A 17,999-nucleotide genomic window follows, 5' to 3' on the forward strand; every position below is an offset into this window, starting at 1 on the left:
CACCCACCAGCCCAGTGAGCACTCAAAGAAAATGACAAGAACAATAGCAGGAAATGTCTAAGGGTGGAAACAACAAACCAAACACAGCCCAGGTTTCTGGGGGCTTCCTGATTGGCTTGATTTGCCTCAGCAGGAGCACTTTGGATAACCTTGGAGCTACCCCATCAGGGCAAAACCTCTCCCCAGTGAAGCTGTGTTTGTTCCAGTGGCTTTCTGGGATATGGGGATGTTTGCTCCCCAGCACTGATTAATAAACAAGCAAAACTAAAAGCCCTAAGGTAGATCAGATGGAGAAAGCAGGATCAAGACGCTGCAGTCATCATGCTCAGGGTGGCAGCAGCTTGATGCATCTCTCATTGCTCCCAGTGTAAAGTCCATCCATTCCCATGGGGCATATTCCTTGCCTCGCATCAGCTTTCACCCTGGAAAAATGAACTGTGAGTTCCTGTAAGTGAATGACAGCAGAGGACAGATTTGCAAAGCTCAGATCCAATAAATTGTTTGTATCAAGAAACAAACAAAACAAGTTACGGTTCCTACTGGGTGTTCCCCTTCCTGCTGCTCTTTTTCTGTCCCTATTGGCAAGCAGTGCAGGGGGATGGATCTGTGTATTTTTGAGAGTCATGTAATATGGGGAATTTTTAAAGGGACCTAATAAAGTTCAGTGCCTGACGCATACTGACTGTCAGCTGCACATACCATCTAGTTCCTTTGTCAAGGACTGCTGAGGGCATTTACAGGTTCAGGCAGTCGTGACTAAAGCACAGCACAAAAGGCAAGGAGAATTATGTTCAAAAATGTCGAAGGGAGGCAGATGGGATTCCTGTCAGTTGCAGCTTTTAACAGTAGTTGTGCTTTAATAGGCACAGGAGAGTAGAAAAATCCCACCATTATAAAACTTTGATTGGGTTTTCATTAATTTTCTGGGTTTCATTTTCATTTTAAGTACTGTTCTCAGACTAAATTCAGTCAATCACATGGTGTACCTTAGGTCAGAATGCTGCATGCTGGGCAATGCTTTTTGCACCATCGAGCTTCTAAGCATCATTTTCCTTGAAACAGCCATTTTAAGCCACCACAACAGGAAGTAAATTGATAATCCCTTGTTTGCACCAGAAGCCTATTACAAAGTCCGTGCAGTTTTTAGCAGTAAATATGAGTCAAGGCAAACCAAAATCATGGAAATCTCACAGTGAATATAATTAATAATACCAGCTAAGGCATCTACTAGGGATAAGCATGGACTGAAGTACAGCTGGGCTCTGTCATATTGGCAAAATGTATTGGATCAAGATGGTGGAATGGAGACAAAATTATTTGCTGGAGACTACAGCAAGTATACAAATAGATAGCTATGGCCCATGATTGCTGTTTTTGACAACCTTGCTTTTCTAGTTAATAACTGCAACATCTTTTCATTGCCATATGAAAGACTCACTTGTGTGTGCTTCTATACTGCTAAATGATAAACATGGTGGGGGCAGGGAGGGATTCCAAATAGCCCAAAATGGGAATTCTCTGGTAGTCCTGATTCCCAGCAATAGAGAAAATGCTGACACTGACTTTGGATGCAGACAGTGCTGTGTCTAAACAGAAAAAAAGACACAGCAGAAGTTTGAGTGGAAATAACCTCTGCAGGAATTTAGGGAAGAAAAGAAGGAGGGGAAGGGAGAGAAAAAGAAGGGGAGGCAGAAAGGGAAGGAGCCTGTACCAGGAAAAGGTTGTCTTTCGCTCTAGGTGTGCTCTTGAGTTCTGCCAGGCACAACTCTTGTACTATGCCCTTTGCCCCTGCCCTTCACTGCAGCAGCCCATGGCTGGCTGAGAGCACAACTCTACAAGACTTGCTGTGCATAACCCTCGTCAGCTCCCTGCAAAGAACAGATGGGAGCACAGAGAGCACCTCCCCAGGTCTCACAGGCAGATAAAATCGATAGTTGAGGAAAAAGCTGCAGAGACCTGAGGTCCAGACAGAAGACAACATATCATCTCCAGCCCTAGCAAACAACATTTCCTTTAAAACCGGTCTCCCATGTGTTTTGCTTTTCAATGCAGCACTACCTACACTCTGAGCTTGCAGAATTTTATGGCATTTCTGCTGTAGCCCCTTCAGAAAGGTGTCCCTAAGCACCATATCTACATGTCTTCTGAACACTTCCAGGAGCAGAGCATGTACCGCTCCTTGGTCAACCAGCTCCAATGCTTGACAGCCCTTTCAGTGAAGAAATTTTTCCCTAATATCCTATCTAAACATCCTCTGGCATAATATGAGGACATTTCTTCTTGTCTTGTCACTTGTTACCTGGGGGAAGAGACTGATCTCCACTCTAACATCCCTTCAGGTGGTTGTATAGAGCAGTGAGAGCTCCCCTGAGCCTCTTCTAGAGTCTTCTCTGGCTCGGTTGCCCTTCTCTGGACATGCTCCAGCAACTCGATGTCTTTCTTGGAGTGAAGGCCTCAAAACTCAACACAGACCTTGAAGTGTGGCTTCATCGGTGCCAAGGAGAGGGGGAGAGCCACTGCCCTGGGCCCTGGGCCTGGGCCTGCTGGCCAGGATGCCATTAACAATCCAGGCTATCTGGGCACACTATTGGCTCATATTCAGATGGCTGTTGACCAGGTGGGTTCAGATGGATGGTGGACCAGCACCCCCAGCTCATTTTCTGCAGGGCATCTTTGCCATGCTCGTGTTCTGCCCTGAGCGCCACATGAGTCTTAGCAGCTCATTTCTCATGTGACACTGTAAATCAGAGACAAAAGGCATATTCCCTCAGGAATATTCCCATGGGAGGCTGAAATATCTTCAGAGAAAACACTTTAAGTCTTGTTTTTTTGTTTAATTTCCCTCCACTTAAAAAGTTGATGGAGATTTTCCAGACCTCCTGCCCTTCCTGTAAATGCTTCTAGGTAACTCTCTGTGCATCTCCAGTATATCAGTATGTACAGGATTTGCAGAAAAACATCCTCCTTCCTTGGCAGCTTGTAGTGTGGGTACTGCATAAGGTCATGAATCCATTTTGGTTGTACATCTGCACTAGCCTTGGGTAACTGCAGCAGCTAGCACTAGTGCACAATAGAAGAATGAGTACTCAGCCATCATCCCCCAATTGCTCTCCCTCTATTTCTTGGATCTCTCCCAAGATATAAGTAACACAACCCACTGTACAGCTGAACTGCTGGCATCTGTTGCTAAACCTAAACTAATTTCATGTGCATAGCTTCTACAAGCCAACAAGCTGTTTTTTTCACAGTGCTGGCCACACCTGTGTTGCTTTTTAAGTTTCTGGGTGCATGCTGCTATGTACAGGGATTCTGTGCTGGGGAAAATTGCACTTGCAACCCTCCTTCACCTGGACCACATCTTGCAACACAAGAAAATTTTATTACCAAAAACCACACTGGTATGGTAGTCCCTTTCACTCTTGTGTGTTCTCAGACATCCTAGGACATCTGTCCTGGTGCTCATCCTGCCAATTTTACTTAAAGCCATGGGAAAGCAAGCAGGTTTCTGCAGGATTCAGTGTCTTTCCTGACTTGTTGTACCTTCAGCTTTCCATTGCAAAGTACAGCATGTATCCTCTCTCAAATGGTTATTTTGTCTTCCTTGCCTTTCTCCTGCCATCCCAGTGAGTACCAAACAATTAAGTGCAACAGAGGTGCAACAGATGATGCACCTCTGTACTGGCAGTGTAAGTCCTGTCTGTTTTCTGATGTGACAACCTATCTGTCTAGACATGAAGATCTGCATGTCTAGTTCTATGCAGGCCAAGCATTTTATATCAGTTGTCGCTCTTACTTCATTTGCCTTAATATTTTGGACACTGGCCTATGTAGTTCCAGAGGCAGGAGGCCTGGATCTGGGAGGAAAGAAGAAAATTAGAATAATGGTAAAGAGGAGAGAAAAAAAAAACAGCTCTGTCAGGAAGAGCCTAAATAACCATTTTCATTTTACCTGTCTGGGCCAAGAAACCAGAGCATTTGTGCCATTTGTTTTAAATACAAGTGGTCCAGAGGCTTGATTATTCAGGAGCCAGATGCTGCCAGGGCAGGTTAAGGTATCAGGGTGTTTACTTGACTGATCAGGGACTTGGTCAGATCTGCCAGGTTCTATCTGGAGCCTGGTCAGGAGCACAAACAGGATCTTCCTGATCCAAACACTGTTCTAAGCACACAGAGAAAATAAGTAGACTCTGCTCTTTCACTCTTTGATCATCAGCCACTGGACTGGGCTCAGAACAGGTCTTTTTAAAAAACTTTTTTCTCCCTCCATTCCCAAAGAGGGTCAAGCCATGTACTCCTCTGCTTTAAGGGTAAGCATCCAAGGCATAGTGAGTCACTGATTTCCAGTCAGTGATCTGCCATCTCCTGAGTCAGTGGGAAGTTTTTAAGGTTGCAATATCACCCAGGCTGGAGACATCTCCCATTTGAAGCATACTGAAAGAACTGGGCTTAGAAAGACATACACTGGTAAAAGTCCAAAAACAAGTGTGGGCTGTAAGTGCCACAAGGGCAAAAAGTTATGTGTTACAGTGATATGAGGAAATCATACTAGGCTGAGGTAACATTTTAAGAAGAGAAAAAGCAGCTCATGAAAAAGTAGTTTCAATTAGAGGAAGAGTCACACCAGAGTGCTGAAGGTTCCCATACTTGAAAGATTTAATCTTGTATCAGGCAAACCTGATAGGCAAAAGTTAATATGTAAACATTGTTGATTTGGCAAGGAAAGGGGCTCAACTGTGTAACTTCTTCAATTCCAGGTCAAAAAATTTGCATTACATTAAGTCATCTACATCCAGAACAGGCAACATTGTAGCAGTTAAATCAAAGTAATGGTTGTTGTGTTTTCCACCTCATCCTGCTCAGCTCAATAAGTCCTGTGGCTGATGCTTGACTTGGTGGCCTTGGTTTGTCTAGCATGGATTAACCTCATCCTACACTAGGCAGATGCAGAATCTTATTATACTGTTTTCTCTGTGTATGTGTGTATACACATTTACTTCAGATAGCAAAGTGAATTGAGGAGTTTTACTTCTCAAGTTTGTCAGGTGGTACTGGGATACAGCTTTTTCCAGGTGGAGGGAATTGTTTCCCTTCTCGTGTGTTCAGCAAAATTGATGTGGACTACCAGAGTCATTCAGCATCATGCCTGAATCTCATATCCAAGCACTGGTTGGCAATGAGGGATTCCCAGTTATTCAAGTCATGGAGGTTTTGCCTTTTCAAAGATGTTAATTAAGTCTGCAGCTCTTGAATTTCAGTTGTACTCTGTAAACAACAGCCTGTTCAAAATCATAAGATGTGCTCTGCCAGCTTTCCTCTTTGCAAGTGAGCTGTTCAAAAAAGGATGAGCACTGCAGAAAAACTAAACTAAGAGGCATTGAATTACTCAACTCTGAAATCCCATTTCATCCTGCAACAGACATGAAATCAAGAAGGTTTTTTTGCCATCAGCACTGGCTGTGCATTGATACAGAGTGACATCCACAAATGGTCCTACTGGCTTCAGCAACAGCTGCTACTGTTTGCTAAGAAAACTAAGCCAATGTGGAAAACAAACTGAAGATTTTTCAGTGATTTTCCCCCTCCCCTGCAGCAGACAAAGAGTGCTGTTCACAGCTGTGGCATGTAGATTTGGGCTCCAGTTTCATAGGCATGCTGGCTTACAGACAGGTTGCTGGTAATTGGCAGTTGATACAGGTAATAGGAAGTTTGTCAAGGGCTGAAGTGCTGGATTAGGATCCAGTTATGTTGGTTTAAAATACATATCTTTCAGGGGCACCCTTTGCCTTTGTAAGTTCATTTTCCAAGGTTGTTCTGAACCTGGGTAAGCTAACAGGTACTCTGCTGCCCCTAAAAGAAATGGGAATGAGAGGCCCATGAAACGGAACATTTTTGCCAGTTAACTTTTGCAGAAGGCCTTGTACTTCCTGGAGGATGAACCTTACATGTAAAGTTTCAGTTTCTGGTTTTGACATGTGGTCAAAAGATACAGGAAGGCAAAATCCAAAGGTACAGAGAGAATATAGAGATCAGTTTCATCCCTTCAGGCAAGCACAGTTATCTCTAAACTTGGTGTTTAATTCTCTGTTCAGTAAATATCAGGGGTTTTTGTAGTCTTCTACTTGTGACTCTGCCATTTTAATAACGGTTGTAACACCTCACGATGTTCAGCTCTGAGAGAGCTGATACGAATTACTGCTTTATTTGTGGCTTTTATATCAACTTGATTTATGGTATCAGTCAAGAAGTAGCAAAATAATCAGTTAAATTCAAACCATCCCCCACTCCACATATGCATCCGTCACCTTTTCCCTTCAAGTGTTTACTGTGATTAGGTCTTTCCTGTTTTTCTCTTAAGTTCTGAATACTTGTATACTTTCCTTGTTACTTCTGATGAATGTTCTTTTTCCACTGACATGCCAGTGTGTATGCTGCAGACATAATTTTTATTACATTTCTGTTTTCACTGCAGAAATTGTTTGAGTATTTCTCAGGTACAACCCCAAATGCATAGTTAGCACAGGCTAAAGAAACTGGTTCATAAACCTGCAGCTGTTCTCCCTGTTTACAATGTTGTTACTCTCCTACCCTGAAAAACAAAACACTGCTAAGCCAAATGTAGATATCTCTAGAAGTCTGTGTCTGCCAGAATTAATTAACTGGATAGAGAAGGCTGTTTTCTTCACGCATAGTTCTGCTGACTTAGGATTTGTGTGTTCAAACCAGTGTGACTCTGCATCAGCTCTGCATTCACTCTGTGAATGTCCCGCAGGACCATGCTCAGGGTCTCTCCTGGGGTCCAGAACAGCCTCTGCTTTTAAGCAAAGAGGAAAATGATAGGCCAGATTTGTGGGTTTCAACATCTCAGTGTGGGAAACACAAGAAACAGAGGAAATCCTTCACTTGAGAAAGTGCATTCAGCACCTTCAGAGCACAAAGCAGAGTCCTGTATCCAAGCACAATGTTTGCTGGGTACTGAGTGCTAATGTAAATGTACACAGTTCCAAACCTCGCCTTCTGCCTCTTCACCTCTTAGATCTACTTGCTTAACTCCCCTTATTGTCACCTAAAATACAGTATTCTGTCCTACCTAGCAGCTCCTGTGGTTCATATCCTTGCATCTCTTCAGGAGAATTCATATGCTGTTTCTGCCTCTGGTCTTCTCAGAAGCTGCCCTGGCTGCCTTGTCCACACTCATGTAGTGCCCAGTTAGGTCAAAATCCCACCAAACACACAGACTGGGCTTCTTTTATCAATCTGGTACATTTCCTTCCCCTGCAGTACTGTAAGGTTCTGATCTGAATTTTGTAGGTCTCGGTAGCAACAGAGTCTAAAAGAGAAGGCCTGTAAGTAATAATAATACATTTTTCCCCCATCATTCAGGAGTTTCAAGACCCATCTGGAAGAAGCCATGATCATGGCCTGATCACAGCTGGCTCTGCTTTGGGCAGGAGGTTGGGCTAGAGACCTCTGAAAGTCGTTTCCAGCCTTTATTATCCTAGATGCCTGTTATCTTATTAACTGAGGAATCTGGGTCGCCTAAATGACAGCAAAATGCTGTCCAAAAGACAGCATCCTTTCAGCTGGTTGTAGTTCCTTCCTCTTCAAAGCAGGGCAGCACTGTTAACATGAGAAGGAAAGTCACTTACCTTCCTAGCTTATACAAACAGCTCCCTCCCAGAAATCCTCTTACACTCTTCGATGCTTATGGCAGCCATCCATCAGAGAAAGCTGCAGGACAGACAAGCAGCAAGGCAGGTTTGGCTTTCTGAGTGATAAAATTTCCCATTTGCTTCTGTGGTATTTGGGAAAATAAGACTCTAATAAAATCACTGAAACAAAACCCTTGCCCATGCCACAGCAACCCCAGACCATCTGACCCAATTTTCTTCTCATAGAAACAGTTTAGCAAATCTCAGTCATCTGGTAGCTGCCTGGGCCAATGAAGCAGAAATACTAACAGTCTGTTTTATCTGATGCCTTATCTGAATCTGCATTTTCTCTCTTAATTTTCTTCCCTAAAACACTTCAGATATTGCAGTTGTTTATGTAACTGGCCGTCTTTCAAAGGCCAGCCCAAAATCTGCTAAGAATTCTGCTAAGGAACAAGGGAATTACAGAGTTTCCTTGCCAGGTGTCAAATGGCAATTAAGGCATATCCTTTTTAAACAGGGCGAGGAGAAAAGGACATTCCTTGATATTTAACACGTTTACACAGGAAGAATGTAAGGTCTTTGTGTATATATATATATGTATATATATATGTATGTACACATGTGCACTCTGAATGGGTTTATTACTGTTTAAGCCATTATACAACATGTTGCTCAAAACAGATGTGATACTAGTGCATTTATTTTTCAGATTACTCTTTTGTGTGTTGCTATCAAAAAAATAAGGCACTTCTCCTTACCATTGAGCAATTCTGATTATGTGACCCTCACTAAAAAAGTAAACCATGCAAAGCAGCCTTCAGTTTGCATGATTTAAATGTTTGTATTGCTTGACCATATGTAAAAAGACAGCCCAAAAAGTGGTGAGGACTCTATGTTCAAATTTTTCAGAGAGGTCTGTGGTACCCAAGTGGTTTAGTAAAGAAAATATACAACAGTTCACATAGAAATTCTGACCCTGAGTATTTATGTTACCTCAGCAGAGGTGCCTCAATCCTTAGGCCCAGAGAGCACAACTTGGAGCGATATAAATTTAGCAGCAATGTAAAAACCAACCTCTGACCCCTGTGCTATGTATCAGGTATCTTCTGTCATGAATGATCTGTATTTTTCCTGCAATTTTTCTGCGTTCTATATAGAACCTGGGTGACTCTCAGTCTACTTATACAGATTTCAGTGAGGAAAAGGCAGTTTTCCTTGATACAATGAGTTTTATGCATTCTTCAGTACCACACAGAAGTTCCCTGTTTCTAACAGCTTCATCCACATTTCTAAATCCTGGTAGCTCTGTCTCCATCTTTTTCCTCTTCAGCAAGTTGTTGTCGGTATCACTTCTAAAAGAAAGTAAAGAAGGTATTCAGAAGAAACAAACAAACAGAGAACAAAAATCAGAACACCTAGATGTCTTGTCAAAACAGAGTAACGTAATGTCTCATCTGCCCAGCTCATTTGAATGGTGAGGGTAGGCTGGCACAAAGGAAGCAGAAACTGAGGAAGTGAAGCAGGAGGGGGAAAACCAAAAGAGCAAGAAGTCAGAAAGTAAGAAAATATAGATCAAATCAGTTGCTATCTGTGCATGTCCAAGTGCACATGTGCATGTGTTAAAATCGAACTGTCCCTGAAAGATCAAACAATTAATGACCTTCTCCAATCTGAGCTGCTGTACAAAAAATTAGTGACTTATGATTACCACAAATTACAAGGAGTCTACTTGCTTATAACCATGCATCAAATGAGTTGCCTCATATACTCAGTTTTCATTGTCATAAACTACTAATGTCCACTTCATTTGAAAAAAAAGGGCCTCTTTCCTCTCCCTGTATTTTAGTGTTGCTAACTTCTACACACTCCCATTTTTCAGTTTCTTTCCACGTAAAATAGCAAGCAAAATGTACTCTTTTACAGAATATCCTGAAAATGCTGCTTAGTGACTCACTGGGGAAGAAGTGAAATATACCAGTAAACCCTGACTTACCCAGCCGCACAATTTGTTTTCACCAGGCAGCACAGCAGAGTATTTCAAATGTCTTTATCAGCAACGTACAAATGCATGTGATTCTACAAATTATTCCAAGGGATAGAGAAGGAAAAGAAGGCACTTAGCTGAGGACTTCTAAGTTCTTTAATTTAGCAAGAGTGTGGCCAATGCCTGACCTGAGTGACAGAATATTTTTTTCACTTCACCACGTATTTTAAAAAAATCAACATAAAAAAAAGTAAATATAGAAGAGGACAGTTTGAAAAGTTTCTTCCTGAATTACAACATGAGGGGGGATATTCATCCTGGATCAAGCTGTTCTATTGCACCAGAAGAGAACACTTAATTACATTTTATTGATCTTTTATGTTTTGTATTATTTTGGAGGAAAGATTAAGTGGATTGAAGCAGTACTTTCCAACAGTTCACTTTTAAATTATTGCAATTAAGCCATTTCAACTTAGTGATTGAGGGTGTTACCTTTAATGGCAGTTCAAAGAATCACCATGAATCTGAGACTATTAAGTATTTGCACACTTTGGGAGAGTAAAATCTGCCTTTTTCCATCTGCAACAACTTGAGCCTCTAACACTTTTCCCTCCCTCTAATGAAAAACATTATCAGTAAGTGCCACAAATCTTCCATCATTATACAATTAAAAAGTGATGAAAAATTTCCCAGGTGGGTGCCTAAAGTTAGACCCCTGCATCTATATTTAAACACAAGCATTTCATAAAAAACTCCGTCTGCCAGATCTGTCAAAGAAGCAATTCCACCTTCTCTCCTCCCTACCTCATCTTCTCCATGCTCTCTGCCTTGTGATTGAGCAAGCATTAGTGGAGTCCTGAGCTGACCAAGGCTGGAAAAGAGCAAAAATGTGTCGTTTAGTGTGGATCTGTGTCCTGATCCTTCATTTGAAAAGTGGTGGCAGAAAGACAGGAGCAAGCAGCCATGGGTAAGGAAAGTACTGGGTGATGCTGGTATGTCACATTCAACGAAATGTGGTTCAACAAGCTATGAGCAGCTACAGATCTTTTGGTAGACAAAGAAAGTTTTAGGTAACTACCCCTGTCCAAATGTATTCATCTTGGCTTTTTTTTTTTTTTTTATAGAAATATATATATTAATTTTTTTTTAAATTTTCTTTTCAAAAGTGAGAAAACAAAAACAGTGGCACACATAAAAGGAGAAGCATGGGGGGCAAGAGGGAATATTCCTGCATCTGCATAAATCATTTCAATTAAAGGAGGTTTGAGTTAAAGTAATGGAGAATCTAAGCTCTATAAAAGTGTGTTCCAAATCATAATCAACTCATCTTAAGGTGTGAGGTCTCAGCCACTAGGTCTTGACAATAAAAATGAGAGTGCTGTGTTTACTGCCTAGCAGAGTAAGTTTATTTCTAAACTGCCTGTGTATTTTATTACCCAAAGTCTCTGGGGACCCCAGTGTCATGCAGTAAGAGTAGAAAGCACAGACAGTTATCCCAAAGGAGAGTGGGCAAAATATGGGTTCAAGAGAAACTCCTACCACAACTGGTTGAGTGCCATTTTCCAACAACTATGTGCAGTTTCATTGTCTGGAGTATGGAAACATTAGAAGACACTTATTCCTCTAAATACTACTGCATATTCATAGTTATATCCTGCACTGTGATTTTTAAAATGAAAGTAAAAATCAGAGACGTTATGGGAATTGGAGTGAAGGAATACTGAAGTATATTTTTGGTTCATCTGTATATGCTTTTGCAGAAGTGGATAAGATAATCACTGTTTTTCCTGTAAATAGATCTGTTTGTTTTACAAATAATTCACCGGTTCTTCATGTGTTAGGAAATCAGTTGTGAATAATAAGGGGAAAAGTTGTTCCTGATGACATAGTTAATATCTAGGAAACTCTCTCTCATTAAACTAATTTTTACATTTTATTTTTGTGTGTGTGTGCATGTCTGTATGTCTTCCACAGACTGGAACAAGAAATACAGAAATTAGAAAGTGAAGAATCACAAATATCTGCCAAAGAACAAATAATTTTGGAGAAACTAAAGGAGACTGAGAAATCCTTTGACAACTTGCAAAAGGTATTTAAAAAAAAAAAAGAAAAGACATTTGGGCACAGATTGAAACCAAAGTGTACTCTTAGCTCCATTTGGAAGCAGTGGTTACAACTCATGCACTTAAGGAAAGATTGAGGGCAGTTGCAGAGCACCTAGCTTAAACCAGTATAAGCAAGACTAGAAAAGACACAGTGGCATCAGGTCTGTTCTGGGTGGGTTTTTTGGGTTTTCCCTTCCATCCTAGCTTTTTTTGAAGCGGGATTTCAGAGGCTAGCTCCCTATCAGCAGGGAAACCACATGAGGTTTAAGGGAGCTTTCAGCCCCCCTTAAAGATATCATCAGGGTCCTGAGAGTATTTAAAACTCCCCTGCGCTCATTGCATCCAGAGATAGTAGCATTTGCCACAAATGCCACTTCAAACCATTACAGCCTGTAACAAAAAGAAGAGCTCTTCATCTAGTTGCACCATGTCCCCCTCCCCCAGTCTATGATGGCACCTAAATCCAAGCAGCAGCAATCACAGATACCCATTTAAATTTTCCAAGGAACCATAAAAGCAAGCCTAGCATAAAAATCAAGATGTAAAGCAAATTAAACCTGACCTATTAAAGGTTTAACCAAACATCCTATTTTTTCCCTTCACAGAGTTTCTCCCACCAGGATGGTGGTAAGTGCCTTTTTATTATTGTATAGCTTTGGGTTTAACACGAGTTGTTACTATAGCTTTGTTGCAAAAGTTTAAAGAGTGGGTTTCTTTCCTTCGTTGTGTGTTTCTGATGCCTTGCTAGAGCCATTACCTTTTTCTTTGGTATTTCTATAATGCAAGCAGAAACGTCACTGTTGTGGTAAAACAGTATTGCTTTGGCAGAGTTCCACTTCTTCTTACGCTCACACAAAGGGAAAGAACAGCATGAATAACTTAAAGCAGACATCATACAATTTCTGTGTTATTGACCCCTTTCAGCACATGATAGCTCTGCACTGCAGACTCCTTCTCACCTCTCTGTGGTCAATCTTCTCTGTTGTGTGTGCTCATGCTCTGTTCATAACCTGCTAAATTTTATGAGGACTATCCCTAATACAGAGGAACAACTATTAAAAAACTATTATTTCTCCGATGAACAATATCCTCCACATGATGATTCTTGCAGAAGGAAAACCTCACTTGGTTGGATGAGGATGTAGTAATCCCTAGCTTATTAACTCAGTGTCATACAAAGTGTAATCTGTACGAAGTGTGAGCTATAAATTTAGGTGTCCGCGTGAACAGATAATATGCATGGTTCCCAGGAAGCTGGAGAGACCTTTGTAGTGCCACCCCAGGATCCTTAGGACCCCAGAATGATGTCATGCTAAGGCATCTGCAGATAAATATGAGCACCAGATACTCATTCTCAGTACATGTCTTTGAACTGAAAAAATAATGAGGTTAAGACTACCTCCTCCACCTGCTGTCAGCTGTACTGTGAATGTAGATGGGGAACATGTAGGATGATCCCAACATGAAAACAATGGGATACAATGGAAGTTACTATGTGGTATTTGAGTTGACTTGGAGCTGTCTTTTCCAGGTGATTAATATTACTTACTAAAAAGAGCTTTTTTTAAGTCCAAGACCTCGTTCAGAAATTTTCACTCCTGCTAGCAATATAATCCAAGTTTTTTGTTAAATGCTATGGTTAAAAAAAATCCCAGATAGTATGTTCCATTGTAACAACTTAGTCTTTCTTCTCTCTGAAGGATTTTAATTTGGCTACCACAAAATGGTAATTGCAAATATGTTGTACCTATGCAGAGTCACACCATGGTCATTAGTAAGTACCTTAAATAGGAGCAGTGCCTGCAGGAATTAGCAACTAAGGAGGTTAAGACTACCTCCTCTACCTGCTGTCAACTGTGTTGTGAATGTAGATGAGGAACATGTAGGATGATCCCAACATGAAAACAATGGGATACAATGGAAGTTACTATGTGGTATTTGAGTTGACTTGGAGCTGTCTTTTCCAGGTGATTAATATTACTTACTAAAAAGAGCTTTTTTTAAGTCCAAGACCTCGTTCAGAAATTTTCACTCCTGCTAGCAATATAATCCAAGTTTTTTGTTAAATGCTATGGTTAAAAAAATCCCAGATAGTATGTTCCATTGTAACAACTTAGTCTTTCTTCTCTCTGAAGGATTTTAATTTGGCTACCACAAAATGGTAATTGCAAATATGTTGTACCTATGCAGAGTCACACCATGGTCATTAGTAAGTACCTTAAATAGGAGCAGTGCCTGCAGGAATTAGCAACCAAAGTGCTCAGGAGCTTCTATGACTTCTGCAAGGTGCATCCTGCATCTTCACGTGTCTTGCAATAGCAAAGGAACCTAAGCAAGCCCAAGCTAACAATTATAAAGTGGTAGTTTCCCTGAAGATATGTAGCAATGTAGTATTTAATTAGGTTCAAAAGGAGCTCTCATGCTCTCCAGATTTTACCTGCTTTCAGTGGGTCCCTTCCTGACAGACTAAGTCAGAATTAAGGACAGCTTGTAATTTCTGAAAGGTAACAAAGAACTGCAAAAATATGTCAAAGCAAAGAGAGCAATTTGCTCTAGCAAGCAAATAGAGCAGGGGATTACATCTAAGTGAAACAGTCCCTCTCCTCTCCTCTCCTCTCCTCTCCTCTCCTCTCCTCTCCTCTCCTCTCCTCTCCTCTCCTCTCCTCTCCTCTCGAAAACAGTACAAGCCACTGGATAACCCAGGAAGGCTATGTAAAACAGAGACACAAACCAACAATGACCCTTTTGGGCAATTTCTTCAGTTGCTGCCATATCGTGAAAGACTCCCAAGTCCATACATCTCATGTTTATTTGTTCTGTGTCCCTTTATTGTAAATGCAGTGACAGTACATTTTTTTAGTCTTACCATTGTGATCCTGTGTATAATTTTGTGGTGACAGAGATTTTGAGTGTGCAGGAAGCACTACTAGAGGATGTTCAGAGCCCAGAGAGGTCCAAGAAAAGGAAGGGAAGAAGTGGTTGTAAGCACTTCTGTGACTGTTCAGATGATGCTCTTTGTCCTTCACAGCTTTCATAGAAATAAAAAAGCTGTGTTTGGCAGCGAGAATTTGAGCTTGAAATCATCCAGGCACAATTAACACAAATTCTACATTTTCCAGGGTATAAACACACTGCCTTCATAAATCACTGAGTAAGAGAAAGTAGAGCAGAAATGCTGAGGCTAGGACCTGTGGCCCTGTCACCTTCAGTTGTGACTGCCAGCTCTGTAGTGGCTTGCAGCTGACAAGCTCTCCATTAAACAAGGTCTGATGTGATGCTAGGCATTACATCATTTGTTGGCGCTCTAGTCTGCAGTCAAAACCACGCATGCTGCAGTGCTATGCTGCATGCACATTCTGAACAAATGGAAAGGAGAAAGCTCTTGCTCCATGTCTGTATGTTTATTTCTCAATTTATATATAAAATAAAAGGCACATGAAGATCTGATGTAACTCCCTTGTCTGCTAAATTTGCCTTAGAGGTAAATGCATCCTCTGCAATATTTGGCCATTCATATGCAAACTATTTGTTACTACTTCAGCCAACATACAGAAGCCACAATTACAGTAATTGGACAGTTTGCACAAGCCTCTATTTGAATTTTGTATGTATTAGCATTTATTAGGCCAAGAAGTGGTCTAGGAAACCTGGCCCAATTATTTAGTAATCAGAACATTGTTTAGACTCTTCTTGTTTTCTGTCCTCTGATCTTGACAAGTTGTGCAGCCCAAGAGAAAAACAGACCAGTGTGCCCTCAGAGGAGTCAAGTACAGCTCTTTGAAGAGTTCTTTCCACATGTCCTGTAAAAAGTCATCAGCAATTGACTTTCAGTTGTAGGCTTTGATAACTTTTAAATTCAGTCTCCATCTAGAGCTGCCAGAATTACAGCACCTCTGGCTACCTGAGTAAAAACCGTTTATCGCCTCCCTTGGATTGTGACATGTGAGTCAATTTCCTACCCATCTCACACAAGTCTTGGCTGGGAGAATAGTGTGAGAAACAGTGTCAAAAGCTTTGCTGAAGTCTAAATAAATATCATCCACTGCTATCCCCATGTCAATAGAAGATGTTATGTTGTAGAAGGTGATTAGTTTAGTCTGTCACAATTTGTCCATGGTGAAAAATCCATTATTTTTCCCAATAATCTGCTTCTTTTGGTGTGTAATGGTTTCTCACTCTGTCACTTGCCATGGGGACGAAGCATTGTGCCTCCAGTTTCCTTGGTCCTCTTTGGTCCATTCCTGTGGTATGACATTTTTGCCTCTTCTAGTCATCAGGGACATCTACTGCAGTGTGTATCTTTCAAATATTATAGACAGTCTCCTTAAAAAAATGTCAGGCATTTGCTTAACACAAATACACACACTTGGGTGTGTATTTATGTATTCATTGACAAAAAAGGAGAAATCTGCCTTGTTACCATTTTTAGTGACCAGCTTCCCTGCACTACTTAAGCAGTGGTCTTGTGTCTTTCCATCTGTTTACTGCTCACAAATACTGAAGAGCCCTTTCTTTTTGACATTTTTTACCAACTTTAGTCCTAGCTGATCCTTAGCCTTCCTGACTGCATCTCTGCATCCTCCTAGCAAGGTGCTTGTAGTGCCCAGTAGCTAACTGGATGCCTTTCCACAACCAGTATGTTGCCTTTTCTGCTTTTAATTGCACCTAACAGTTCATTGTTAAGACAGGGAAGTGTTTTGTTTAGATTTCTTCCTTTGCCTTTGTAGAGAATAGAACCATTGTTGTGCTTTCACCAGACACTTTCAAATAACTCTCAGCATTGACAAACTCCTTTGACTTTCTTAGATGCTTCCAATGGAATCTCTTGCAGCTAGGGCCTTGGCGTATTAAATTTGTCCTTTCCAAAATTTAAGGTCTTTGTCCTACTACTGGCCTTCAGTGTTCTGAGCAGGACCTTAAACTCCACAATGTTTGCTCACTGTATCCAAGGTCTCATTGGTTACCAGTGTAATTCAAATAAATCTTCTTGGCTTGCAAGCAGTAAATCTAGCAATGTGATGCTCATAGTCAGCATGTTCAGCATCTATAGGAACAAGGAGTCCCAAAGACACTCCACAAATGTAATGGCATGTGCACAGTTTTGGGGGTTTTTTTCCCTACAAATGTGTGGGTAGTTGAAGCCACCCATGAAGACTGAGCTCAGTTGGCCCAAGACTTCACTGAGAAGCCACAGTAAGGTTTTGTTGGCTTCATGATCCTGACAGGGAGGCTAGTGCATAACACCCTTCTTAGTGATGACCCCTCTAGTCATAATCCTAAGGCATTAGTTAAATAGAACTGGTATGATCTCCACAGCTCTCCTCTATATGCACAATATCTCTGTCACATAAAGTGCAACTCCACCTCCTCTTCTTCCTTTCTTATATTTCTGAAAATATTATATTTGTTGCCATCCATTGTGGTCTCCTCATCATGTGAGTTTTCCCACCAAGTTTCTGTGATTCTTCTGGCATCTCTCACACTGGGCACAAGACTCTAGTTCCTCCTGCTTCATGCCCATATTATATATATTGGTATACATGCACTTGAGATGGCTGCCCTTAGGCTTCTTGCCTTCAGAAAGGGCTGGGCACCATTTCTTACTGCTCTGATAGATGCACTCACCCACCAAATTGCTTATAGATGGACAAGTGTTGGCTGTGAATTCTAACCCCCAAGCTTGTTTAAGGCATAATTCAGTAAGTCAGAGCCAGATTATTCAGCTTCCAGCAAAAGCCTCCATTGATGTTCTCACAAACATAGCGGGAGGGCCAAAATCACTGTTCTTCCTGATGCAGTCTCATGCAGCCCCAGAAAGCTTTGTAGGTGGAACGGCCCTGCCCTGGGAGTCAGTATTTGCAGAAGACCCGCCACTAATTTTAGTGGTATGGGACTTTTTAAAGAGAATCTGTCCCTTGGAAAATTAATCCATCTGATATTTGATCACAAGCTTCCATGTGGGAGCTATTCAGAGCAGCTCTGAAGGTTTAGCTTTGTGTGAGCACCCTTGAAGGATCACCTCGCCCCACATGTTTTGCCAAGAACTTGTCTTCCTGTTTATCTAAAAGAGTGCCATACTCCTAAAATTCATTTTGTTGCAAGTAGTAAAAAGACATAGAACTAGTTTTATGTCATTCTTAGATATTAATAACTTATCAAAGATTGAAATGAAGATATTGAATGCAGTCTGTTTAAATGTTATTTATGTTCTGTCTTCTCACATGAACAAAATGCTAATTTGCGTCTCATCCATTCCCT

At 41.1% G+C, this 17,999-nt stretch overlaps 1 protein-coding gene across 2 annotated transcripts in view; it reads left to right on the top strand.

Annotated features, from left to right (window-relative positions):
- The window catches only part of PALM2AKAP2 (PALM2 and AKAP2 fusion), a 269,103-nt gene that overhangs the window by 100,481 nt on the left and 150,623 nt on the right, over nucleotides 1–17,999 (top strand). For both annotated transcript variants that reach the window (XM_039733217.1, XM_039733218.1), the window contains 2 exons: nucleotides 11,611–11,725; nucleotides 12,347–12,368. In XM_039733217.1, coding sequence (XP_039589151.1) covers nucleotides 11,611–11,725; nucleotides 12,347–12,368 — 137 coding nt within the window. The remainder of the gene's footprint in view (nucleotides 1–11,610; nucleotides 11,726–12,346; nucleotides 12,369–17,999) is intronic.

This window comes from Passer montanus, unplaced genomic scaffold (assembly GCF_014805655.1).
Source record: "Passer montanus isolate IOZ18808 unplaced genomic scaffold, ASM1480565v1 scaffold85, whole genome shotgun sequence".
Taxonomy (NCBI): domain Eukaryota; kingdom Metazoa; phylum Chordata; class Aves; order Passeriformes; family Passeridae; genus Passer; species Passer montanus.